Source organism: Panthera pardus, unplaced genomic scaffold (genome assembly GCF_024362965.1).
Source record: "Panthera pardus isolate Hobbes unplaced genomic scaffold, ASM2436296v1 HiC_scaffold_8, whole genome shotgun sequence".
Lineage (NCBI taxonomy): Eukaryota > Metazoa > Chordata > Mammalia > Carnivora > Felidae > Panthera > Panthera pardus.
In genome coordinates, this window is record NW_026527013.1 from 155624920 (window position 1) to 155650962 (window position 26043).

A 26043-nucleotide genomic window follows, 5' to 3' on the forward strand; every position below is an offset into this window, starting at 1 on the left:
TCTCAGTCTTCCAGTAACTGTGTTAGGCGTTTTCTTCTCTATAATCTCACAACACTCCTACATCGCTCCACATTAGCACATATCATCACCCGGGTATTGTGGGTACTTCTTTTACCTCCCAGGAGCATGTGAATTTCTTAAAAACAACAGTCGTGTCTTATTTGATTTAGTGTGTCTGGTGTCCAGTACAGCATCAGGCAGGAGTAGAGTAGGTATTCAGTGAATCAATCTAGACCCCATTTTTAGCAAGAACACCTATGATTATTTTAATCAAATAGTGTTTTTGATGGATTTTTTTTTCAATCACAGTAGCTTTCAGATATTCACATACACCCACATGCAAAGTAATAAATAATATATTCATACATACCAAACTGATTTCTAGACTGATTTTTCCAAGATATCACCAATGTCAAAGGGAATGTGTTACTGTGATAGGAGCCTTAAAAATGAGATATGACAGACTCAGATCAGAATGTGAAGTCTATTGTTCTTTGATATTGTAACTAAATCCCTGGTATCATGAGCTTCCAGAGACAAAGAAATATTAGCATTCAGACTCTGTGTCAAAGATACCACGTTTCTGCTAAGGATATGGTTTTCTAGAGTACTATATTTTTCTAATTTTTTTTCCCCACTCACCCTAGATTTATGATCCTAACAACAATCGGTATGAAGTCCCGGTGCCTCTCAACATACCCAGGGTTCCATCCAGCACCACAGAGGGTCAGCTGTATGATGTCCTCATCAAGAAGAATCCGTTTGGGATTGAAATTCGCCGGAAGAGTACGGGCTCTATAATGTAGGTAGCTCCTAGTCGGATTTGGAATTGATGGTTACCTATACATGCACTGCCAGGTCCATTGTCCTTGGAGATACCCTGGCTCAAAGCATCACACCATCCATTTCCAGATTTATGAATATGTCACTCCTTTTGGGTCTGTTCTTATGAGAAATCTTTACTTCCCCGGCAATAATTACTAGACACTTACATATATTAGGGATTCATTCAACCAATGTTTATGGGGTGGTTAGTATCTATTATCTCTATATTAGGTGGTTATAGAAGATGAGGTCTCTCTTCTCATGCCAAAAATTCATGGTAAATAACAAAGATAATTTAAGTTAAAATATACATAAGGAAGTTTAGATAGTGACAACTGCTATGTAGGAAAAAGAACAGGGTAATCAGGAGTTATGGGGGGTTGACTGCTTTTGATACTGTGGTCAGAGGAGGGCTCTCAGAGAAGGTGACATTTGAAATAGGACTCAGATGAGAAGGATCCACCCATGTGGATCTGGGGGAAGGGGAAGAACACTTCAGACAGATGGAAAAATAGGTGCACACGGCCATGAAGCAGGAGCAAGCTCGCCATATTAAGGGAGGAGATGTCCATTGTGGCTGGAGCATATTGTGGTCGGATCGCTCCAGATGTTATGTAGCAAGTGGACCGTAGAAGAGAAGGAATAGGACCCCGGGCTGGTGTGGAGTGGTAGCAACGGAGGTGGTGACATGTGATGGGATGTGGCATCCTGGGGACAGAACTGAAGGAAGGCAGTGGGAGAGGAAAATAGGAGAATGAAGGCTGGCTCCAGGGCTGGTAGCAAGTGCATCTAGGATCATTTTAATGAAATAGACTTTGCGTTTGTGTGGAAGATTAACAGGGCTCTTGGGGGGAGAGGGGACCAAGAGTTCTGTTGTCCTGGCAAACAGGGTGTTGACTGTTTGAAGCCAATAGGATAACCCATTTCTTTTCCAAATACACCCTTTTGTGTTGCAGTTGGGACTCTCAGCTCCTCGGCTTTACCTTCAATGACATGTTCATCCGCATCTCCACTCGCCTTCCTTCCCAATACGTCTATGGCTTTGGGGAAACTGAGCACACAGCCTTTCGGAGAGACTTGAACTGGCACACGTGGGGGATGTTCTCCCGAGACCAACCCCCAGGGGTAAGGAGAGAGCACTGGGGGATCTGTGTCTGCCTCTCTCTGCTCATACTGTGTGCACTTCATGCTTCATCTTCCCTGGCTAACCTTAGATGGTCACATTCTGCATTTGGACAGAGGGCCAATTTGTTGTCAGGCTCCTTTGTTCTTATGTATTTAGTTCACTGCATGGACCTTATCAGTCATTTTTTGTTGAGTTTCTTTCTCAGCCATGATGTCTTTTAACCTCTTACCGCTTCTCCCCCACAACTCTCCCAGTACAAGAAGAATTCCTATGGCGTCCACCCCTACTACATGGCACTGGAGCAGGATGGCAGTGCCCATGGAGTGCTCTTGCTAAACAGCAATGCCATGGGTAAGATGACACCAACATCTCCTCTTATTTCTGTGAACCAGTCATTCTTCTTTTTTTTTTTTTAAATTTTATCTAAATCCAAGTTAGTTAACATATAGTATTGGTTTCAGGAGTAGAATTTAGTGATTCATCACTTATGTATAATACCCAGTGCTCATCCCAACAGGTGCCCTCCTTAATGCCCATCATCCATTTAGCCCACCCCTTCACCTAACACCCCTCCAGCAACCCTTAGTTTGTTCTCTGTATTTAAGAGTCTCTCATGGTTTGCCTCCCTCTCTGTTTTTCTTATTTTTCCTTCCTTTTCCCTATAGTCATCTGTTTTGTTTCTTAAATTCCACATATGAGTGAAATCATGTGGTATTTGTCTTTCTCTGATTGACTTTTTTCACTTAGTATAATATATTCTAGTTCCATCCACATCATTACAAATGGCAAGTTTTCATTCTTTTTGATAGCTGAGTAATATTTCATTGTGTATAAATACCACATCTTCTTTATACATTCTTCAGTTCATGGACATTTGGGTCCTTTCCATAATTTGGGTATTGTTGATAGTGAACCAGTCATTCTTGAGTAATGTTAGAATGTGTTTGACTGAGGGGTGCCTGGCTGGCTTAGTTGGTTAAGCATCTGACTTTGGCTCACGTCATGATCTCACAGTTAATGGGCTGAAGCCCCACATTGGGTTCTGTGCTGACAGTTCAGAGCCTAGAGCCTGGTTCAGATTCTGTGTCTCCCGCTCTCTCTCTGCCCCTCCCCTGCTCTCTCTCTCTCTTTCAAAAATAAATAAACATTAAAAAAAAAAAAAACAGAATGTGTTTGACCTAGCTGCTCCCTAAAGTCAAAATTATTACCCTGGGGACAGTGTTTTTGTTTTTATTTTCTATCTAGGCTTTCTGTTTGTTTCAGTTCAGTAACATGTGGTAACAAGAGTTAACTCTTATTTGGCAAAAGTGTAAGAAGGGATAGCAAGACCAAGGAAGTCCCAAAAATCCTGTAGGTCAGCCAGTGGGAACCATCTTTTTATTTTGAATTAGTGGTGAAGCTCTGGGTAAGAGTGCTCACCCTGGGGGTATGGGAGTGTGAAGAAAATTTGTATGGTCTCTTGGAAAGAGGGTGGGAAATCAGGAGGTGGAGGGGAAAGTATGCATGTAAAAACTGGTGGAATCAGAGTAAGGTCTGTTTCTGACTTCAGAGTTTTATATGAATGTCAACTCCTGGTTTCGACAATGTACAATTGGTTACATAAGATGTTGTCATTGGGGGAAATTGGGTGAACTGTACAAAGGACTCTAGTACTATTTTTGCAAATTCTCATAAGTCTTAAACTATTCTAAAGTAAGAGTAGTAATTTGAAAAGAGCAGAATGACAAAACATATTATAAAATAATAATAAACCCAATGGCAAAAAAAAAATCCAGGGGTAGCACCCTGTAGACTTTCACTTCTTTCAAGTGCCTAGTATGTAGGCATAGTAAAAATACTTTTTCTTCATATTCTATAATAAAGAGGCATTGGGAGAAGGAAAAGGTAAGAATTTCAGGGGTAATTCCTCCCCTTGGAAGTTTCCAGCTTGATTGATATTTTCCTATATCTTCAGATGTGACATTCCAGCCCCTGCCCGCCTTGACGTACCGCACCATAGGGGGAATTCTGGACTTTTATGTGTTCTTGGGGCCAACTCCCGAGCTTGTCACTCAGCAGTATACTGAGGTAGGAGGGAATTAAATTGATAATCAAGTATTCACGTAGTATCTTCTGAGTTCCCAAACCTACCTTTATTAGTATAGCTCTCAGATGATAACTGGAATTGTTGGTCTTTCTGGAAGATAGATATAGACTATAAAATGAGGAGACAAAAGACATCCCAAGAACTATTCAATTTGCAGCCTCTCAAAGCATTGCAGAGTAGCAGAAGTACTAGTGGTGCTACTGGTGGGGGTGGGGGTGGGGGTGGCGGGTAACAGTGATGGCGGTGGGGGTGGGGGTGGGGGTGGTGGTAACAGTGATGGCGGGGATGGTGGTGGGGGGGGTGGTAACAGTGATGGCGGTGGGGGTGGGGGTGGGGGGTGGCGGTAACAGTGATGGCGGTGGGGGGGTGGGGATTGTGGTAACAGTGATGGCGGGGGGTGGTGGCGGTAATGGTACGTTAACGGTGATGTGTTGGAGGTGGTGGTGGTAGTGATGGAGGTGGTGTACGTGGTGGTACAGTAATGGTGATGGTGATGTGGTAACAGTGATGGTGCTTGTAGTAACGGTGGTCATAGGGGCCACGACAGTTACTTTGGCAGCAGCAACGAGCATGCACATAACGTACTGTGTGTCATGGATCATTTTACATATATTAACTCATCCAGTCCTCACGGGAGCACCATGAAGCAAATACCAGTATTATCCCCAATTTACAGGTGCAGGAAGTGATGAACAAGAGGTTTTTACCTTCTGCATAGGGCCACCTAGCCAGCAGGGATTGGAGCCTGGATGGTAAGCCAGGCATTTTGCCTCTAGATGCTGAGTTTTTAACCAGTAAGCTACAATGCCTCTAGGATTCAGAGTAAAATCAGATTTTCCAAACCTCTTAGGGAAGAAGGTAAGATCCAGCAGAAAGCTTTCTCCAAGGTGTCCCTGTGGCTTTTCATCCTCTTGGTTTCTCTCCGTATTTGAATTTGCTGCTTATCTAGCTTGGGGCCCTGGAAAGATGTTCTTATTAATTTGTTGACAATGTCAATCCAGATTCTCCTTTTGAAGGATGAAGTTTTCTGTCTATTTTCCAGTTGATCGGTCGGCCAGTGATGGTTCCTTACTGGGCCTTGGGATTTCAGCTGTGTCGCTATGGATACCAGAATGACTCTGAGATTGCCAGCTTGTATGACGAGATGGTGGCTGCCCAGATTCCTTATGTACGTTCTCCATATGTGGTGTACTGGCTCTGGGATCTTATGGCCAACACTAGCTGTCTCTGTATGGGGATTTGCTTGACTTGGGGGGCAGGGGTTCTATAACTACACAATTTTAAAACATTTAGTCAAAAATATCATTGGTATCATAAAAATGAAAGGTTACTCAAACAGCAGTTTTGCTTAAAACAATAAAATGGCCCAAATTCAGCCATACCACCACATGTGTAGATATAACCTCCGTTCCATCACTCTGCTGGTACAGCACAGTCTTCCCTCAGCTTTGAGCTAAGCTTGTAGATAGGGATCTGGTTTCCTGATGAAATACATATGGAAACAAATTCTGTCCTTCACTCGAGGGCAAGAGGGGTCCAATAGTCAGAGAAATTGATCCCATGAACTTCTTACATTTTTAATTTTCTTCTATTTTCTTGTTGTTTACAATTGTTGCTATTAATGATAAGTATAGCATGCAATATTTCTGTTTTTTTTGTTTTTTTTTTTTTTTTTAAAGGTCAAATTACTTGGTTTCGGTTCGGATTCATCTGTTTACCTTTTTTTTTTTTTTTTCAACGTTTTTTATTTATTTTTGGGACAGAGAGAGACAGAGCATGAATGGGGGAGGGGCAGAGAGAGAGGGAGACACAGAATCGGAAACAGGCTCCAGGCTCCGAGCCATCAGCCCAGAGCCTGACGCCGGGCTCGAACTCACGGACCGCGAGATCGTGACCTGGCTGAAGTCGGACGCTTAACCGACTGCGCCACCCAGGCGCCCCGCAATATTTCATTTTTAAGAAAGCTGTGTCTGGTAACCCCCAGGATTGGATATTCTAAAGCAATTACAGGGGATTTTTTTTAAAAGGTAGATTTGCCATCCATCCAGTTGTATTAGTACTGGGTAGGTTACATTATATTATTTTCTCTGAAAGTGAACCACTGATCCCAGGGCCAGCCTCCTGGGGCAGGTAACCACAATCATTCATACCAGCCATTCACAAGGCACTTTCTCATCTGCCCTTTTCATTGATCCTCATAGTAGCCTTGACAGATATGCATTATCGTCTTTTTTTTTCTATTTCACAACTGAAAATTTGAAAATTTCCCAGAACGTAATACCTGATACCTGGGATTAGAAAAAGTAAAAAAAAAAAAAAAAACATCTGATATCCACCATCAGTTAGTAGAGGCGTGTTCTCACCTGGAACCTGGCCTTTATAACGGGGAGCCTCTCACTTTCCTTGTGTGCTCCCCCAGGACGTTCAGTACTCAGACATCGACTACATGGAGCGGCAGCTGGACTTCACCCTCAGCCCCAAGTTTGCGGGATTTCCAGCTCTGATCACTCGCATGAAGGCCGACGGGATGCGGGTCATCCTTATTCTGGTTGGTCCCTCTGTGAATGGGTGAAGTTCGTTGAGGACAGCGAATGGGCTTAGTGAGGGGGGAAGCTTCATATTGTGTTTCCCTCCATGTTATGAGCAGAGAAGTTGAGGTTCAGTGAGAAAGTGTATTTCCCAGAATGCACAGAAGCCCACAGTTCAGGAGGAAGCTTGTGCCCTTCTGTTTGAAGAGTTCTCCTTTTTTCTGTCCTGAGATGTTCTCTGGCTTTGGTCTTCTCACCTGATCTGAGCTTCGATTTCAGGACCCAGCCATTTCTGGGAACGAGACACAGCCCTATCCTGCATTCACCCGGGGTGTGGAGGATGATGTCTTCATCAAAGCTCCAAATGGTGGCGGCATTGTCTGGGGAAAGGTATGACCAGAGTGGTGATCCGCTAATCCCCAGCCTGGGGTTGGGTAACTGTTGGTGTGTTTGTGCATGTTGTTTTTGGGCCTTTTCCGTTTGGGTCCTGAGATCAGAAGGTCTCATTTTCTCAGTCAATATTTGTCAACACGGTTGACATTTTTAGAGAATGTACATGTATATGTGCATTATGGGATCTACTTTTCTCTAGAACAAAATCAAAGTATTACCATCCCTATGGTATGGACCTATGGTATATAATTTCTCAGGAAATACTATATGAGATAAATTATTTAGTGCATTGCTTTTGAACAGTTTTCTCTCCACAGGTGTGGCCTGATTTCCCTAATGTCGTTGTAAACGGGTCTCTAGACTGGGAAAGTCAAGTGGAGGTAAAGGGCCCTTTGTGGATGTGGGTGAAGTCATGACTGCCAGGAGGGTGCAGCTGTACCCGGGATAGCGGACATCCCCGTGCCATGGGTGGGGGTGTGGCCAGGAATACACTGAGGGATTTTGTCCTGTGTGCCCATCTGTGTGCCGGTCACTTTACATGTAATATTTTACTCCCCGTTGGGATGTAGGTATTATCATCCTCAGCATAACTAGGATTCAATGAGCTTAAATTACTGGTCCATGGTTTTAGGTGACTGAGTGATGACTTCAAATCCAAGGCTGTCAGATTCCAAAAGCCCATGAAATTTCCACCTCCAAGAAATACTGTTTGCCTAGAAATAGTATATTTGTTGTTGTTCTTGTTTTTGAGTATCCCTTTTAAACATAGTCTCCAAACCCTGTCTTTAGCAATGGGATCTTTTTCTCTGTAAATTTGTTTTCCATGGACAAGCTTCTCCATCTTCGCTCTTATACATCCCTTATCCTTCTTTGGGTTTCTCAATTGTGCTCTTACCTTCCAGTTCCCAGCCTTGCGTTAAAACTTGCTTTCTCCAGGGTACAAGTGCTTACCTGTAATCGCTCTTAGATAGGGATTCAAGGCAGAGGACCTAGCTTCCTCTTCTCTCTGTTGCTTCTCAGAGGAAGCCACTTGAAGTTTATTGGTCCAGGCAGACCACATGGACACAGGAATCTGCCAGGCCAGAGAAGGTCAGGGTCTCCTTGGCAGACAGACAGTCATTCATTCATTTGTTTATTAATTCATTAATTCATTCATTCTTTTTTTTTTTTTTTAGTATTTTTCCCCTAGCACAACTGAAGTATAACTGACAAAATTGTATATTTATTTAAAGTGTACAGTGTGGTGATTTAATACATATATATCATGAAATGATTATCACAGTCTGGTTAATTAACATGTCCATCACCTCACATATTTATCATTTATCTATGTGGGGTGAGAATACTTAAGATCTACAGTCACAGCAATCTTTAAGTGTATAAAACAGTGTTTTTAACTATAGTCACCAGGCTATACATTAGATCCCCAGAACTTATTCATCTTAACAATGAAAGTTTATACCCTTTGACCAGTATCTGCTCATTTCCCCCACCCATTCCCCCCGGTAACCACCATGCTACTGTCTATTTCTGTGAATTCAACTTTTTTTTTTTTAGATTCCACATATAAGTGAGGTCATATAGTATCTGTTTCTCTCTGTGTAACTTTTTCATTTAGCATAATATCCTCTAAGTTCATGTATGCTGTTGCAAATAGCAAGATTTCCTTCTTTCTCATGGCTAAATAATATTTCATCATATATATATATATATATATATATATATATATATATGAATGCATACATATGCACACCACATCTTCTTTATAAATTCATCAATTGATGGATGCTTAGGTTATTTCCACATCTTGGCTATTGTGAATAATGCTGCAATGAACGTGACAGTACATATATATCTCTTTAAGATACTGATTTCATTTTATTCAGGATACATATCCAGAAGTGGGATTGCTAGATCACATGGTAATTCTATTTTTAAGTTCTTGAGGAACTTCCATATTATTTTCCATAATGGCCATGCAAATTTATATTCCCACCAGCAGTATGCAAGTGTTCCCTTTTTTCCATGTCCTTGCCAACAGTTGTTATCTCTTGTCTTTTTGGTAAGAGCTATCTTAACAGGTATAAGATGATATCTCATTGTGGTTTTGATTTGCATTTCCCTGATGATTACTGACATTGTGTACCTTTCTGTGTACCTGTTGGCCATTTGTATGATTTCTTTAGAAATATACCTATTCAGGTCTTCTATCTAATTTTTAATCTGTGTATTTGTTTTTTAATTTTTTAAGCGTTTTTATTCATTTTTGAGAGAGCAAGAGATGGAGCGTGAGGAGGGGAAGGGCAGAGAGAGAGGGAGACACAGAATCTGAAGCAGGCTCCAGGCTCTGAGTTGTCAGCACAGAGCCCAATGCGAGGCTCAAACTCGTGAACCAACCACGAGATCATGACCTGAGCCAAAGTCAGATGCTCAACTGACTGAGCCACCCAGGTGCCCCATAATCTGTTTATTTGTTTTGCTTTATGTTTTGCTATTGAGTTGTGTAAATTCCTTATATATTTTGGAAGTTAATTTCTTATCAGATATATGGTTTGCAAATATTTTCTCTTATTCCCTGGGTTGCCTTTTCCTTTTGTTGACTGTTTCCTCTGCTGTGCAAAAGTTTTTCAGTTCTATATAGTCCCACCTGTTTTTTATTTTTGTTTTTGTTGCTGATGCATGTGGTGTCAGACCCCATCTCCCCACATCATTGCTGAGACCAACGTCAAGGAGCTTTCCCCTGTTTTCTTCTGGAAGTTTTATGGTTTCAGGTCTTATATTTAAGTCTTTAAAAAAACTTTTTAAGGTTTTATTTATTTTTGAGAGAGAGAGAGAGAGAGAGTGCAAGCAGGGGAGAGGCAGAGAGAGAGGGAGACACAGAATCTGAAGCAGGCTCAGCACAGAGCCTGACACAGGGCTCTAACTCATAAACTGCGAGATCATGACCTGAGCCAAAGTCGGACACTTAACAGACTGAGCCACTCAGGCGCCCCTATGTAAGTCTTTAAAACAGGTTGAAAATTTTTTGTGAGTAGTGTAAGATAAAGGTTTTGTTTCATTCATTTGCATGTAGACATCCAGTTTTCCTAACACTGTTTATTGAAGAGACTATTTTTTCCCATTGTGTGTTCTTAGCATGCTTGTCAAAGATTAACGGATGGTATATGTATAGACTTCTTTCTGGGCTTTCTATTCTGTGTCATTGGTCTACGTATCTGTTTTTATACCAGTACCATGACTTTTAAATCATTATACTAGGAAAGGGCCCACTTCAGCAATGAAGAGGTTGCCTCTCACCATACAAGCTCCACATTTCATCAGCCATCACAAGCATTTGGAAATCTGTGGGGCAGTTTGGATTATTACAAGGGGAACACCAAATTGCATTTATTTAGTGGGACGTGACTAGGGATGCTCGTAGCTCTGATGGCGGGGGATGTTCCACCAAGAAGTCTCCTGCCCCAAATGCCAGTTGTGTCTCTCATAAGAAGCACTCCGTTAGGGGGCCATGATATGTATTTGATAGCACATAAGAGATTCTCGGTAGATAGAATAATTGTGAGTATTTATATTAATGAAACCCATTTCATGAGGCCAATGGGGGCGAAGCTCCTGATATCCAGGTCAGGCTCTGCTGAGGGTAGTATAAAACAAACAAACATGCAAATAGCAGGAAGCCTGTGGAAAGCAGATTTCTGAGTCTGGCGCTTAGATTTAATTCAGTAAGGCTAGGATTAGGCCTTAGCATTGCATTTTGGTAGCAGACACACAGTGGGCTCGAAAAGTGATCCTATGGCCAGGCGTGCAGGTGAGTGCATCCTGAGTTGAGACCAAGGAAGGTGAGGGTGGAAGTAAGAAGGAGGGAGACAGAGCCACAGCTTTGGGGAATGGCAAAACATTTATTTCATGGGTCAGAATCATCAGAGCACCTTTTAGTGAAGTTAATGAATTTGAGTTGGTCAAATTTCTCCCTTGGATCCCATATGGGATTCAGTTATGACTCTGGCATGGTGGGTATTGACTCTGTTTACCCTAGTCCTCTATCCCCCACCCCTACTCCATGTTTCTAACCCTGTCTGAGCTGGACCTCTGTTTCTGGTGAAAAGTTATCTTCTTCTGTTTCCACATTTCTACCTCTATTTTCTAACAAGAAGGCATCTCTGGGGTGCCTCCCTTTCAAAGCATTCTCAGTGATGTGGTTCACTACCTCTTACTACTTTGTGAGCTGGACCCCTGCATTCTGTTCCATTTCTGTTATCTGCTTTGTGTTCCTTTTTTGCCTTTTATCTAGAGATATGGGCTCCTACTTGCCTTTTGTCTGTTGTGTGCAAGAACTGGAGGTTTCCTAAACTAAGTCCTCTTTCTGTGGTCCCCCCTCAGGACCTACCCCCTCTGCCACCAGCATTACTTAGCTCTTTAACTCTTAAAATGCACTGAGAAGCACAGAGGAACCTATTTACTGGGACATACAAAAGACCATACACTTCCATCACAAGCAACATGGGCTGTATAGAAATTTATGAATATTTGCTGCTGCTCAGTGGTGTGAATTCACAATTATGCACCAAGCATTTATTTTATGTCAGGTTCTAAGCTAAGCACTGTGGAGGGTGCAAAGACCAGCCAGATGAGTATAAAAATAAAATGAGTTTTGAGATGCTCTCAAAAACCTTACAATATAGTTAAGCTTTCGATCCACTCTCCAGGTGAAAATAAAGACAGATTTTAGGGGCGCCTGGGTGGCTCAGTTGGTTAAGCATCTGACTTCACCTTAGGTCGTGATCTCAGAGTTTGTGGGTTGAGCCCCACATTGGGCTCTGTGCTGACAGCTCGGAGCCTTCTTCGGATTCTGTGTCTCCCTCTCTCTGTCCCCCTCCCCTGCTTGCACTCTGTCTCTGTCTCTGTCTCTCTGTCTCTCTCTTTCCCTCTCAGAAATAAATAAAAAAAGACATAAAAATAATTTTAAAAAAAGACAAAAAGGAAGCTTTTATTATTTGAGGAAGACAAAGAGAAGGGGGGGTAGTGTTAAACTTCCCCTTTAGCTCCTCCTAAATTACTTGACACTGTAATTCTCAAGTGATTCTGCAACTGTAGTAAACAGTTGCCCACTAGTTAGAGATCTTTTCCCTCATCTCCTTTTTCCAGTGAGAATGAGACAGGAGAGCACCTGGATGTTTCTTTCCAGCCTGTTGACTGTTTCAAGTTGTAGTCTCTCCCTGGCTCCTGTTTTGTCTGTCTATCTATCTATCTATCCATCTATCTATCTATTTAAATTCAAGTTAGTTATCATATATGTAGTATTGGTTTCAGTTGTAGAATTTAGTGATTCCTTACTTACATATAACACCCAGTGCTCATCCAACAAGTGCCCTTCTTAATACCCATCACCCGTTTAGTCCGTCCCCCCAACCACCTCCCCTCCAGCAACCCTCAGCTTACTCTCTGTGTTTCCTGCGAAAAGAGATCCTATGGCCAGGCGTGCTTAGGCAATGGCAGGACAGAAGTTGAAAGTTAACCATCTAACACGTGAGACAGTGACTGCTACCATTCATGTTGATACAAAGAGGAAGACAGTCCATGGATGCTTTCCAAATGCTAAGAAGGTGTCTAACTTATGCTAATGTCTCTTCTGTGCACTCATTATATTTCAAATAAGCCGAGAAGGTTATTTAGGCTCTGTTTGGATTATCTCTCACCATGTGGTACAAGGATGTGTATGAGTTATGCTCTCAGGAAGTGCCTTTAGGCTATCTAATATCATTTTGGTGGACAAACCCACTATGTTTAATGTCTACAGCAATACCGAGCTTACGTGGCCTTCCCAGACTTTTTCCGTAATTCAACTGCCACATGGTGGAAGAGGGAGATGCGAGAACTATATACCAATCCACGGGATCCAGAGAAGAGCTTGAAGTTTGATGGCATGTGGATTGTAAGTGTGTGGGTTTATGTCTGTGCCCATGTGGACAGGTGACTTTCTGTCTTTGTGTGTCTGATCTTATGTGATCATGACCTTTAATTAAGAGGGATAATAATCATCCAAGAAAGACCTTGGACATATCTGATTGCAGCTCCTCCAGTAAAACACCAAGGTGATTACTAAGGAATTTCTTGGAATTGAGCCTTGCCTCATACCCTGAGGGAGGATTTGTTGTTTTTTTTTTTAATTTTCTAGCCAGTTATTCTGGAGAGCTTAATTGATCATTCTAGTCAATTCTCAGCTGGATTTGATGAGTCTCCCTGGGCTGGTATCTCCAGGATTGCTGGAAGGTTAATGATTTGTTCACTGCTTCCTTGTGTCTGAGTTGACGGGATGTGATGATTTTATTTTTTTAATTGTTTTTATTTTTTTTTCCAATATATGAAATTTATTGTCAAATTGGTTTCCATACAACACCCAGTGCTCATCCCAAAAGGTGCCCTCCTCAATACCTATCACCCACCCTCCCCTCCCTCCCCTCCCTCCCACCCCTCCCACCCCCCATCAACCCTCAGTTTGTTCTCAGTTTTTAAGTCTCTTATGCTTTGGCTCTCTCCCACTGTAACCTCTTTTTTTTTTTTTTTCCTTCCCCTCCCCCCCTTGGGTTTCTGTTAAGTTTCTCAGGCTCCACATAAGAGTGAAACCATATGGTATCTGTCTTTCTCTGTATGGCTTATTTCACTTAGCAGGGATGTGATGATTTTAAAAAGTAAGATGTATCTGTGTTTGACATTTCTAGGATATGAATGAGCCGGCGAGTTTTGTGAATGGAGCAGTGCCCCCAGGCTGCAAGGACGCCACTCTGAACCACCCTCCCTATATGCCACGTAAGAGCCCTCGGCCTTCTCTGTTGGCAGAGTCTGGGCTGCAAGGAGTGACCTCTGCAAGGGCCCGGCAGCCAGGGTTTATCCTGACTGTTCAGGGCACACCTTAACTGGTGTTGTGTTTTTTTTTTTTTTTTAATATTTATTTATTTTTGAGAGAGAGAGAAAGAGAGACAGAGTGCAAGCAGGGGAGGGGCAGACAGAGAGGGAGACACAGAATCCAAAGCAGGCTCCAGGCTCTGAGCTGTCAACACAGAGCCCAGCACAGGTCTTGAACTCACGGACTGCGAGATTATGACCTGAGCCGAAGTCGGACACTTAACCAACTGAGCCACCCAGGCGCCCATGGTGCTGTGGTTTTTAGGGGGCCAAAGATTAGCACATATCAAGCACTTTACCCAGTTGAGTGTGTGTACAAGTTACTGACCCTATTGGCTGAATTTCTCAAATTTGTTCGAAAAAAACTTAACAGTGGTGATGTCCCCAAAGGATTCTAGAACTAAGTTTCTTAATTCTTCAGACTTGTGTGAATCCCTCCATGGGAGTTTGTTGTGCCACCAGTGGGGGGAAAGTAACAGCTTCCCCTTATCGTGGAGTCTTTGGACTTTGGCGCTAACACTTGTGTTCATATCTTGGCTCCAGAAATTAGATTCACTATGAATTGTATGACCTTCAACAGATTACTCGATGTTTCCAAATCTCACCTGTTTGAATTGTAAAGGGAGATAGTGATATCTCTCTTTTTATAGAGTTACGATAAGAATTACCTGAAATGATTTACAAGAAAAAAGCTTAGACTACATCCTGTCACGTGGTCAGGTGTTTGGCAGCTTTGTCTTCTCCCCCTTGCCCCTGCTCACTCCTGGAGAACTTTGCTCCTGTGAAAACACCCATGGGCTCCATTGCAGCTCAGAACCGTGCACATTCCCCTGTCCCTGGGGAGGAAGGAGGAGAGGGACCCATGTAGGGGTCAGATTAGTCTTAAGCTCCAGTGTCCAATCCCTTAAAGGGAGGTCAGGGGTAAAGAGGATTGAGCATGACATTTATATCACTAGCTCTTTCTCCTCAGATTTGGAGTCCAGGGACCTGGGCCTTAGCAGCAAGACCCTGTGCATGGAGAGTCAGCAGATCCTGCCAGACGGCTCACGGGTGCGACACTATGACGTGCACAGCCTGTACGGATGGGCCCAGACCAGACCCACCTACGAGTGAGTGGCCCTCTCCCTTCTCTGGTCCACACGACCCGCAGGGCCAGCCAGTGGCTGATAGAGTTGCTCTGCTTTTCCTTTCATGCACCCTCTCAAGGGTTAAGATTTTAATTATGACTGGGTCACAATTCTTATTTATTAAGTGAACACGAGCATGGAGCCAGGCATTGTTAGAAGGACAGGTTTAAGCAAGACATGGTTCTGCCGGTGGGAGACTCGATAGTCCTCGTGCAGGAGGCACATATGGAGACCCAGGCAATGATCACACAGAGCAGCTGATGCCGTGATTAATTACAAGAGGTGAAGGGAACACAGAGGACTGGCTATCTCTTTCCTTTATTTCATAAGTGACTCATCTCTGTTGGGTTTGTTTGTTCGTTTCTATTTCTTGTTGGAGAGCCAACTGATGGTCTACTGAACTAGCACTATCCCATTTTGTGAGCTCAGTCAATGAATAAGAAGAATTATTCTAAAGAAGCCTTCTAAAGGAATTTGCCTTCTTCCTCCCCAAATATCAAACCTTAGTACTTAGTAAATACGTAGTTATTTGTTACTACTTGTTATTTTTAAGGTTACTTGTTATTTTTAGGTGATCCAGTAAGTTTACTATAAAGTTCTTTGTAAAACACTATGTAAAGGCACAACTTATTATTCTCTCTATCATCCAGGGTCAGTCAGTGAGGATGCCATTATGGCTCAGATTTCTGTATTTCTTCCAGTAATGCAGGAGATATTTTGTCACCATGCCTCATGCTCAGAAACCCCGGGAGGAGAAGCTCTGTGGCCTTTCCTCCCCTAATCTCCCCTATATCACCTCCTTGCTCCCCTCCATCCAGAGCTGTGCAGGAGGTGACGGGACAGAGAGGGATTGTCATCACCCGCTCCACATTCCCCTCTTCTGGCCGCTGGGCAGGTCACTGGCTGGGAGACAACACAGCTGCCTGGGACCAGCTGAAGAAGTCTATCATTGGTGTGTGGGCTTATCCCAAGGGGCTTCTGCTGGTGGGAAAGGGGGTTAGGAGTCTTGGTAAAGGATTCTTGAGTGGGGAGAAAAAGGCAGATCACGAGTACTGCCTCTGACACAGCTGTGGTCTCATTGCAGGCATGTTGGAGTTCAGCCTCTTTGGCATATCTTATGTAAGTGTCTTTGGGGTCACTTCTAATCCCCAAGCAGGTTGTAACATCTTTCAGAAATCACCAACAGGCTTGTTTTATTCTACCTTGCTTCAGACAGGAGCAGATATTTGTGGATTCTTTCAAGATGCTGAATATGAGATGTGTGCTCGCTGGATGCAACTGGGGGCGTTTTACCCCTTCTCGAGGAACCACAACACCATTGGGACCAGGGTATGATGCTAGCTCATAGCTCAAAAGTTTTATATCACTAGGAGTACAGCCTCCAAATCTGAGCTACAATTAATGCATTCTGTATTCTCCGTGCCATCTTCAAAACCATTAAACCCTCATCTTTCTTGCTTGTTTTATTTGATACACTTAAGTGTTGTGAAATGACTACCACAGCAGGATTAGTTAACACCTCCATCACCTCACATAATTACCATTTCTTTTTTGTGGTGAGAACATTTAGTATTTACTCTTTTGGCAACTTTCAAGTATATGATATAGTATTGTTAACTATAGTCACCATGCTGTGCATTAGATTACCAGGATATATGCATCTTGTATCTGGAAGTTTGTATCCTTTGACTGACACGTCTCCATTTCTCCCATCCTCCAGCCCCTTGATAACCACTGTTCTTCTCTTTAATAGATGTGAGGTGATATTTCATTGTGGTTTTGATGTGCATTTCCCTGATGACACATGATGTTGAACAGCTTCTCATGTATCTGTTGGCCATCTGTATGTCTTCTTTGGAAACTGGAAACCAATAATAGGAGGAACACTGGAAAACCCACAAATATGTGGAAATTAAACAACCAATGGGTCAAAGATGAAATTGAAAGAAAAATTTTAAAATATCTTGAAACAGATGAAAATGGAAACATAACATATCAAAACCTGCAGGAGGCAGTGAATGCATTTCTAAGTGAATGCATTTCACCTACATTAGAAAAGAAGAAGCCGAATCTCAAATAAACAACCTGGCTTTATACCTCAAAGAACTAGCAAAAGAACTAAGTCCAGAGTTACCAAAAGATCAGAAGAGGAATAAGTGAAGCAGAGCCCAGAAAAACAACAGAAAAGATCAACCAAACTAAGAGCTGGTTCTTTGAATAGATAAACAAAATGACTTGCTAAGGAAAAAGACAAAAGCCTCAAATAAATAAAATTATAAATGAAAAAGGAGACATTAGGACTGATACTACAGAAATACAAAGGATCACGGGAGACTACAATTATAAACCAACAAATTGGACAACCTAGAAGAAATGAATAAGTTCCTATGAACATACAGCTTACCAAGACTGAATCATGAGGAAACAGAAAAGCTGAACAGATAAATAATGAATAGGAGATTGAATTAGTAATAAAAAAATCATCCCTCCCGCCCCAAGGAAGCTCAGGACCATATGTTTTCCCTGGTGAATTGTATTGAAAATTTAAAGAAGAATCAACGCCAAGACCTCCTCAAACACTTCCAAAACATTGAAGAGGAGGGAGCACTCCCAAGCTCATTTTATAAGACCAGCATTACCCTGACACGAAGGCCAGATAAGAACCCTACAAGAAAACTATAGGTCAATATCCCTCATGAATATAGATCCAAAAATTTGCAACAAAATACTAGCACACCAAATTCAACACATTGGAAGAATCATACACCATGATCAAGTGGGATTTAACCATGGGATGTGAAGATGATTCAACATACACAAATAAATAAATGTAATACATCACATTAATAGAATGGAAGATAAAATTCATATGATCATCTCAATACACGCAGAAAAATTTTTTTTGACAAAATATAACCTCCTTCCATGATGAAAGCTCTCAACAAATTGGGTGTAGAAGGAATGTACCTCAACATTATAAAGCCATGTGTGACAAGCCCACACCTAATATTATGCTTAATGGTAGAAGCTTGAAAGCTTTTTCTCTAAGATCAGGAATAAGACGTGTGTGCCCACTCTCACTAGTCCTATTTAACATAGTACTGGGAAGTCCTAGTCAGAACAGTCAGGCAAGAAAAAGAAATGCAAAATATTTAAATCAGGAAGGAAGTAAAATTGTCTCTGTTTACAGTTTATATGATTTTATATGTAGAAAAACCTAAAGGTATCATTGAAAAACTATTAGAATGAACCAATTCAGTAAAGTTGCAGAATGCAAAATCAACATACAGAAATCAGTTGTGTTTCTATCCATGAACAGCAAATATCTAAAAAAGAAATAAAGCAATCCCATTCACAGTAGCATCAAAACTCAATAAAATGCTTAGGAATAAATTTAACCAATTTGTGTATTGTGAAGAATACACAAATAAATGGAAAGATATTCCATGTTCATGGATTAGAATTAACATTATCAGTGTCCATACTACCCAAAACCATTTATAGATTCAATGCAATGTCAAAATCCCAATAGCACTTTTCACAGAAATAGAAAAAACAATTCTAAAATTCACACGGAATTACAAACAACCCCAAATAGCTAAAACAATCCTGAGAATGAAGAACAAAGCTGAAGGTATCACGCTTCCTGGTTTCAAACTATATCACAAAGCTATAGTAACCAAACAGTATGCTATTGACATAAAAGTAGATAAATGGAATAGAATCAAACATACAGAAATAAACCTTGCACTTACTATGGTTTGAAAAGAGAGGTAAGAATACTCAGTGGAGAAAAGACAGTCTCTTCAATAAATGCTGTTGGGAAAACCGGATAATGACATTCAAAAGAATGAAACTGGACCCCTATCTTATACCACTCACAAAAATTAACTCAAAATGTAGTAGTAATTTAAATGTATGACCCAAAACAGTAAAACTTCTAAAAGAAAACATAGGGAAAAAGCTACTTGACATTGTCCTTGGCAATGATTTCTTTGGACATGACACTGGGAGCACAGACAACAGCAATAAAAATAAGTAAGTAGAACTATATCAAACTCAAAAGCTTCTGCACAGCAAAAGAAATAATCAAAAAATGAAAAGGCAGCCTATGAAATGGGAGAAAATATTTGTTGTTTTTTAATTTTTAAAAAATGTTTTATTTTAATTTTGAGAGAGAGTGAGTGGGCAAGGGGAAAAGAGAGAGGGAGACGTAGAATCCAAAGCAGGGTCCAGACTCTGAGCTGTCAGCACAGGGCTCAAACCCATGAACTGTGGGATCATGACCTGAAGCAAAGTCAGACACTTAACTGACTGAGCCACCCAGGCACCCCAAATATTTGTAAACCATCTATCTGAAAAGGAATTAATATCCAAAATATGTAAGGCACTCATTCAAATCAGTAGCAAAAAGCCGCAAACAACATGATTTAAAAATGGGTAAAGGACCCACACAGACATTTTTCCAAGAAGACATACAAATGGCTAACAGGTACTTGGAAAGAGCGTCATGTTTTAGTGAACCAGATTCCTCAGTGTTCTTTACATTATTTTGTTTGGTTGGTTAGGCTGTGTTGTACCAAATATATACCCAAAAGAATGTCTTAGAGAGAAATTTCATCAGCTGTATTCGGAAAGCGTCAGTGACTTCTTTAAGTATATTAAGAATATTCTTTGCCTCAAAAAAAAGTCTAAAAAAAAAAGAATATTCTCAGTCTCATCTGTAATCAATTTTGGTTTAGCTATATATGATCTTCATTTGTAATAAACGTTCAGGGACTTCTTTAGGTCCCCAGGTTCCCTTAGTGAGCTCTAAACATTCTTCTTTTCTCCTTTAGAGGCAAGACCCTGTGTCCTGGGATGCAACCTTTGTGAATATCTCCAGAAGTGTCCTGAAGACCAGATATACCCTGCTGCCATATCTCTACACCCTGATGCACATGGCCCACACGGAGGGCAGCACTGTCGTCCGGCCTCTTCTCCATGAGTGAGTGTCAGACAGAATCCCAATGACTAATGAATAATATCATTCTATGTAGTGGCTCCTGAAGAAAAAATTTCCTCCAAATTAAGTTAAAGACACAATTGCCCTTTGCCATAAGCTTTCTGGGACAGACCATACATTATAATTCCTTTTAGCACAGTGTCAGTCATGCACTAAGTCCTTGACAAAAGGCTACTGAATGAAAAAAATTCAAAGTGATACAGTACAACACAGAATAATTTCTTTCTAAGTTGGGCATATGAAAAGCTACCTATCTTTTATAGCCGCTCAGGTCACAAGACAAGGCCAGATGTGAGGGCTGAGGATGTGAGGGCTGAAGGCCATTCTTGCATTTAAAATATGCCATGGTTAAGAAACATGGAGGTATTGATAGGTGAGAACATATCTAAGTTCATCCATTTCTGGGGTTTGAAAACATGATAGACAGAAAGTAAGTATACAGCTGGTTAAGGGAGACATAGGGAAAGAGTAAAGGAAGACGAAGAACGCAGCTGGATTTCTGACTTGGGTCTGAACTTGAGGAGTTTTCTTCAGGGTCTTGGCCTGAAGCCCTGTTGGGTTCCTGATTGTGGTACCTTGGTTTCTCTTTCCAGGTTCGTGTCAGACCGGGTGACCTGGGATGTGGACCGTCAGTTTCTGCTGGGCCCAGCCTTCCTGGTCAGCCCTGTCCTGGAGGCTGTGAGTACGGAGGCGTCTGATGACTAGAGAATTACAGCTCTGAGACCCAGTGACTAGAGGCAACAAAAGAGGACTGGTCTGCTGGGGCTCCTGAGATGTGGTCTCTTACCCCATTAAAACAAATTTTGCAGGATTGTTTGTACCATGTGCATAACCTTGTTGCCAGCTAGCCCTTCCCTTCCTTCTGTAAGACATCCTCAGGAAGCAAAAGCCATATTTCACTTTTTCTATTGATGTATGTAGGCTTCTGGTTAAAATACCAGCCAATTGCATTCTCCCCAAAACTTACTGCACTAATCAGAATCCCTGAAGTACTGGTACCATAAAATCTACAAAAATTTTTTTCTACCCAAGACCCAACCTCAGTTTATCTCTTTAGAGAGAATATGGGGTGACTGTCTAAGCAGATGATTTTTCCCCACAGTCCTGATCCCAAAGGGCTTTATGGAAACTGCCAGTCTGAGGCAGGCAAATCTCCCATTTGAGAAGAAGGGAGGAAAGAAAGGTTTCCCCAACATTGCTGGTCTTTAAAAAGATGAGCACGTTGGTCCAAGGCCACCACTATTGTTTTGATCCTTTTACTGTACAAATTGGTACCTTGCCCAAGCCTTGTTTGTGTTTAATTTTAGAATGCCCGAAACGTCACTGCATATTTCCCCAGAGCCCGCTGGTATGATTACTACACGGTAAGTTTTTCTGATGATTTATACAATTTGGGGAAAATGGTAGAGTGAACAGGCTTTAGAATCTGATAGCCCACTGGTCGAATTCTGGCGCTATAACTCATTTGATGTATGATCTTGGACAAGTCACTTTTAACCTTGTAGCCTCAATTTTTTTTCACCTCCAAATTGGATAAGAGCAGTCTCCTCACAGAATTGCTATAAAATAATTTATTTTGTGAGTGTTCTTTATGTGTGAGTTTTCATCTTCCTCTATATCACCACTATTCACAATGGTGTGCAATGGAGACACTGGAAGACACTGGAAATTGTTCTGTAAACTGTAGTTTTTGTTCATATCCTCCCTTCGGGACTGTCAGTTCATATGTATAGGAGCCTTTCCTCTCTGTCTTTTTATTAAATGTCTCCATCTGTAGCACAGATGCTCAAGGAGTTGTTAAATATAATCTCCCGAGGTAAGCATAGTCTTGGGCAGTGTGTAAAATGCACGTGGAGGTACGGGACCCAACCGTTGTGTGTGGAAGCAACACAAGTGTATTCAGAAATGCAAGATGAACACATCATTCTCTGTCCTAGAACATCTGCAGGCTAGTCTGAGCCCGGGAGACTCAGCTGGGAAAATGGGGCCTCTCAAAGCAACCTCAGGGCCGTTTGCTCCCATGGGGACACAAGTCAGGCTTCGATTCTTGCGGAAAATCAAAAGAGGCGTTTCCTCTCCTTGTAACCGGGCCTACCTTCTGACTTTTCTGCAGAGAGCAAAGCAGAGGGCTCGAAGTACAGCAAAAGGGGAACAGCAGGAGGGCAAGAGGTGGAACATACTCTGGTTCTTTCAGTCAGTGGCTTTGCAGTGGGATTAGGTGAAAACTGTACAAGGACAATGGAAGTCGTCCTCCTCCTCTCTGTTTCATGGAGCCCTGAGTCCTGACACTCACCCCACCACACACACATTTTTTTTTTCTGGGCTGGATCTGTCCTCTGGATGGCCCTACATTAGGACTCTGCTATGTGCTTCCCAACCAGGGCTTTCTAGGAGGGAACAGCCAACTGTTTTTAAGTGACCTAGCCCTTGTCCTGAATTTGCATGTTGACTGCCCCATTCACTGACAGTCTGTGATTCTGAGTACAGTGAGGTTCCCTGGTGCAGCAAGTGAGGTGCCTGGGCATGAAGTTTAAAAAGGTACTCCTTCTTAAGGCTGAGCCGGCATTTGCATGACCCTGAGAGTGAGCACTGCCTTAAATCGTGCACCCTAGGCACCTCGCTTATTTCATTCTAGTCCCAGCCTGGCCCAGGTGCAAGCCACCCTACTGAGCTCCAGGTACCGGAATACTGGAACAGTTTCCCCACGGAGTTCACCACCTAACCTGGAGCTGATATTTGTGTGTCTTGAACAGTAGTGCTTATGTACATGATTGTATGTACTATATGAAAGAACTGATGTGTGAGAGCTAACAGAGGACGGTGTCCTGGAATTGTTGATTTTATACATGGCTTTTAAATAAAAGAGCTTTGGTTGAGGAAAGAAAGGGAAAAAAACCCCACTTAGGAAGCCACAGATTGATGGGGCAAGCCATTTGGAAAAAAAAAAGTAAGTTTTGATGTTAAATTCAAATGAAGATTCCATGGTTGGGATTAATGGAGAAATGTCTTCTTAGTTAATCTCCACACATTTCGGTGACTACTTTTGTAAAAGAGCAGAGGTTGGCAAACTACCACCCACAGCCAAATCAGATTCATACCTGTTTTTATAAATCATTTTATTAGAACACAGTCATGAACATTTGTTTACTTATTGTCCACAATAACTGTGCTCACAATACAACGGCAGAGTCCAGTGGTTTCACCAGAGACCATCTGGCCTGTAAAGCCTAAAACACTTACTATCTGGTCCTTCATAGACAAAGTTTGCTGATTCCAGTTCTAGAGGACATACGTACACTATGAGACCTAGCCTACCATCTGATCATTTCCTTTCCTGTGAAAAGGAACAAATTAATTATTCAGTATAAGGAGCAGTGTGGAATGTTAAAACATGGCATCAGAATTTAGAAGAAGAGGTGTAGATGTAGTGGTTAAAGAATGAAAGTCCCCTGGGGGAATATAAGATTGAAAAGGTACCTTGAAAGATATATAAGGTTCCAAAAATACATTAGGAAAGTAGAAACACCTCTACTGGTAAAAAGCCAAACGCCGGAGAAGGTCAAGCACTGGAAAATGGAAAGTGAAATTCACCATTCTCCCTATCTTCCAACCCTTGGCCCCCCTTCTAAAGCTAACCCCCATTAACAATCTGTTATATATCTTTGCTGATAAAAATTTGTACATAGACTAGCATTGTGTATTCTTTTTGTATTTACACAAGTAGTGTCTTACTGTACATGCTGTTCAGCTCCTTGATTAGTTCACTGAATAATATTTTGTAAAGATCTTTGTATATCAAAGGACTTTGAACTTGAACTCTTTGAATGTGAAGCTCTCCCCCCCACCTCCTTTTTTAAGCAACTTTATTATATTCCACTTATGCAATCATTTAGCAAACCCCTTGTGTTCTTGTTTTCTTTTTCTAAATAATGGTGCAAGGCTGCAGGAAACACCATTGTATCTGTATCTCTAAGTTTTTATCAGTAGGATTTCTGGGATTTAAAAATTTGACAGATATTGGCAGATTGCTTTCCAGAAAGGTTTTATCAGCACCCAGTCCCACTGACAGTTTACTGAAGTGCCAGGTAAAGATACTTAATATTTTAAAAGATGAAGAGGAAGGATGTTTTTACAGATGCTAGCAAAAGCATGGAAGAGGCTTGCACTTGGCAAATAAGAATGGGGACTCGGGGCACCTGGGTGGCTCAGTCGGTTAAGCATCAGACTCTTGATCTCGGCTCAGGTCATGATCTCACAGTTTGTGAGTTTGAGCCCCGCATCGCGCTCTGAGCTGATGGCGCGGAGCCTGCTTAGGATTCTGTCTCTCCTCTCTGCCCCTCCCCTGCTTGTGCTCTCTTTCTCTCTCTCAAAATAAATAAATAAACTTAAAAGAAATTTAAAAAAAAGAATGGAGATTCAGGTCCCCCACTTGGAGCAGATGATTCAAGCACATCCTATTTCTGAACTAGGCTCCTTTGTTGTCACACAGGTTATTGTATGCTTAAATGAGGCAGGAGTTCAAGTGTAATTCATGCGATTCCAGTTTCTGGAGTTAGCCTAAGGCTCCGTCTCTTTCATTCAACAGAACTCTTCGTTAGCCTGAATTTCCATCTTGTGTATCCAAGGGTTCCATCTTACCTACCCTAGCATGGGCTCCACCCAGTAGTCATCTGAATTTCCAGATGGAGAAGATGCTTAATACAAGAATCCTCAAAGTAAACTGGCAACTTTCAAAAACAATTTACATTCCTACCAGCACTTAATGAGAGTGTTCATCTCCCTACATCTTTGTTGGGTTTGACTATTAGATGTTTGTTTTTTTTTTTAATCTTCATATTCATCTTTGTATCACTCTTGGAGGCAATGTGGTTCCTAATGCTCATCATTGATTTGATTTGTGATTATCCTTGACAGGCTATTTATATTTCTGGGACCATTACTATTCTCTTACCAGTTTCTTATTAAGATATTTAAACTATTCACACTGATTTGAAAAGATCTTTAGATATTTAAGTCAATAACACTTTGCCATATTCATTGGAAATATTTTTCCACTTTGTCATTTGCTTTTTAATTGTTTCTAACTTTAGATAGAAATTTTAACGTTTACATCATCAAATTAATGTTTTAAGTCACTGGAAAGAATTTATCAATAAAGGTCAGGATATAACTTTTTTCCCTTCCAAATTGCCAAATTTACCAATATTTTTTCTTTGCTAGACTTATGTTGTCATGCACTGGTCTTTTTTTTTACACATCTCCAAATATGTATCCTCTTTAATGCTAATGAGATTATACACAGAGATATAATGAACACATCGATTTGCGTTTACACATTACATTTTTAGAGTTTATCTAAGATTTCCCTTTACTATCTTTGATATGTTCATTTATGAATTGTTTATTCTGTCAGTCCTGAGCATTTTTAAGGACTGCATATTTAGACTACAGTTTGATATGTGTTAGACCAACATGCCATCCTTTTTCAGAAATGTTTTTGATTGCTATTTTTATATATTCTGCCAGATAACACTAAAACAATTTTATCAATCCAGAAAATAGAAATAAACTTGCACTACATGATATGATACATGATATCATACATATCATCATACATATTATATAGTATATTAATATTTTATATATGGGAAGAAATGAAAAAGTTACAGATTTATTCCTAGAGTGTATATATTGTTACCAAAAAAACATGTCCAAGAATGTTTCATAGCATTATTTGTAAACTAGCAAACAACTGGAAATAAACCAAATGATTAATAGTAAAGTAGATAAATAGATTATATTCTATTTTTAAAAGGAATACTATAGGTCAGTATAAGTAATGAACTATTGCCACACAAGTAAAAATGATGACTATCACAAACATAAGATTGAGCACAAAGAGCCAGATACAGGAAAGTTAAAGCATGTATGAAATATAACTTCAAAAACAGGCAAAAGTGACAGAAATCAGAGTAGTAGCTGCCTTTGGTGTGGTGATTATGAGAGGGAATGAGAAAGCCTCTGGGGTGCTGGTATATTCACTTCTTGAT

General features: G+C 41.1%; 1 protein-coding gene across 1 annotated transcript in view; it reads left to right on the forward strand.

The window, feature by feature from the left end:
- MGAM (maltase-glucoamylase) overlaps positions 1-26043 on the forward strand; it is a 97214-nt gene that overhangs the window by 62210 nt on the left and 8961 nt on the right. Inside the window, exons 27-43 of the mRNA XM_053896772.1 lie at positions 648-802; positions 1782-1950; positions 2206-2302; positions 3906-4018; positions 5080-5205; positions 6457-6585; positions 6845-6955; positions 7276-7338; positions 12756-12890; positions 13678-13765; positions 14832-14970; positions 15807-15940; positions 16073-16107; positions 16201-16317; positions 19827-19975; positions 20587-20671; positions 21301-21357. Of these exons, the coding sequence (XP_053752747.1) occupies positions 648-802; positions 1782-1950; positions 2206-2302; positions 3906-4018; positions 5080-5205; positions 6457-6585; positions 6845-6955; positions 7276-7338; positions 12756-12890; positions 13678-13765; positions 14832-14970; positions 15807-15940; positions 16073-16107; positions 16201-16317; positions 19827-19975; positions 20587-20671; positions 21301-21357 (1902 nt within the window). The remainder of the gene's footprint in view (positions 1-647; positions 803-1781; positions 1951-2205; positions 2303-3905; positions 4019-5079; positions 5206-6456; positions 6586-6844; positions 6956-7275; positions 7339-12755; positions 12891-13677; positions 13766-14831; positions 14971-15806; positions 15941-16072; positions 16108-16200; positions 16318-19826; positions 19976-20586; positions 20672-21300; positions 21358-26043) is intronic.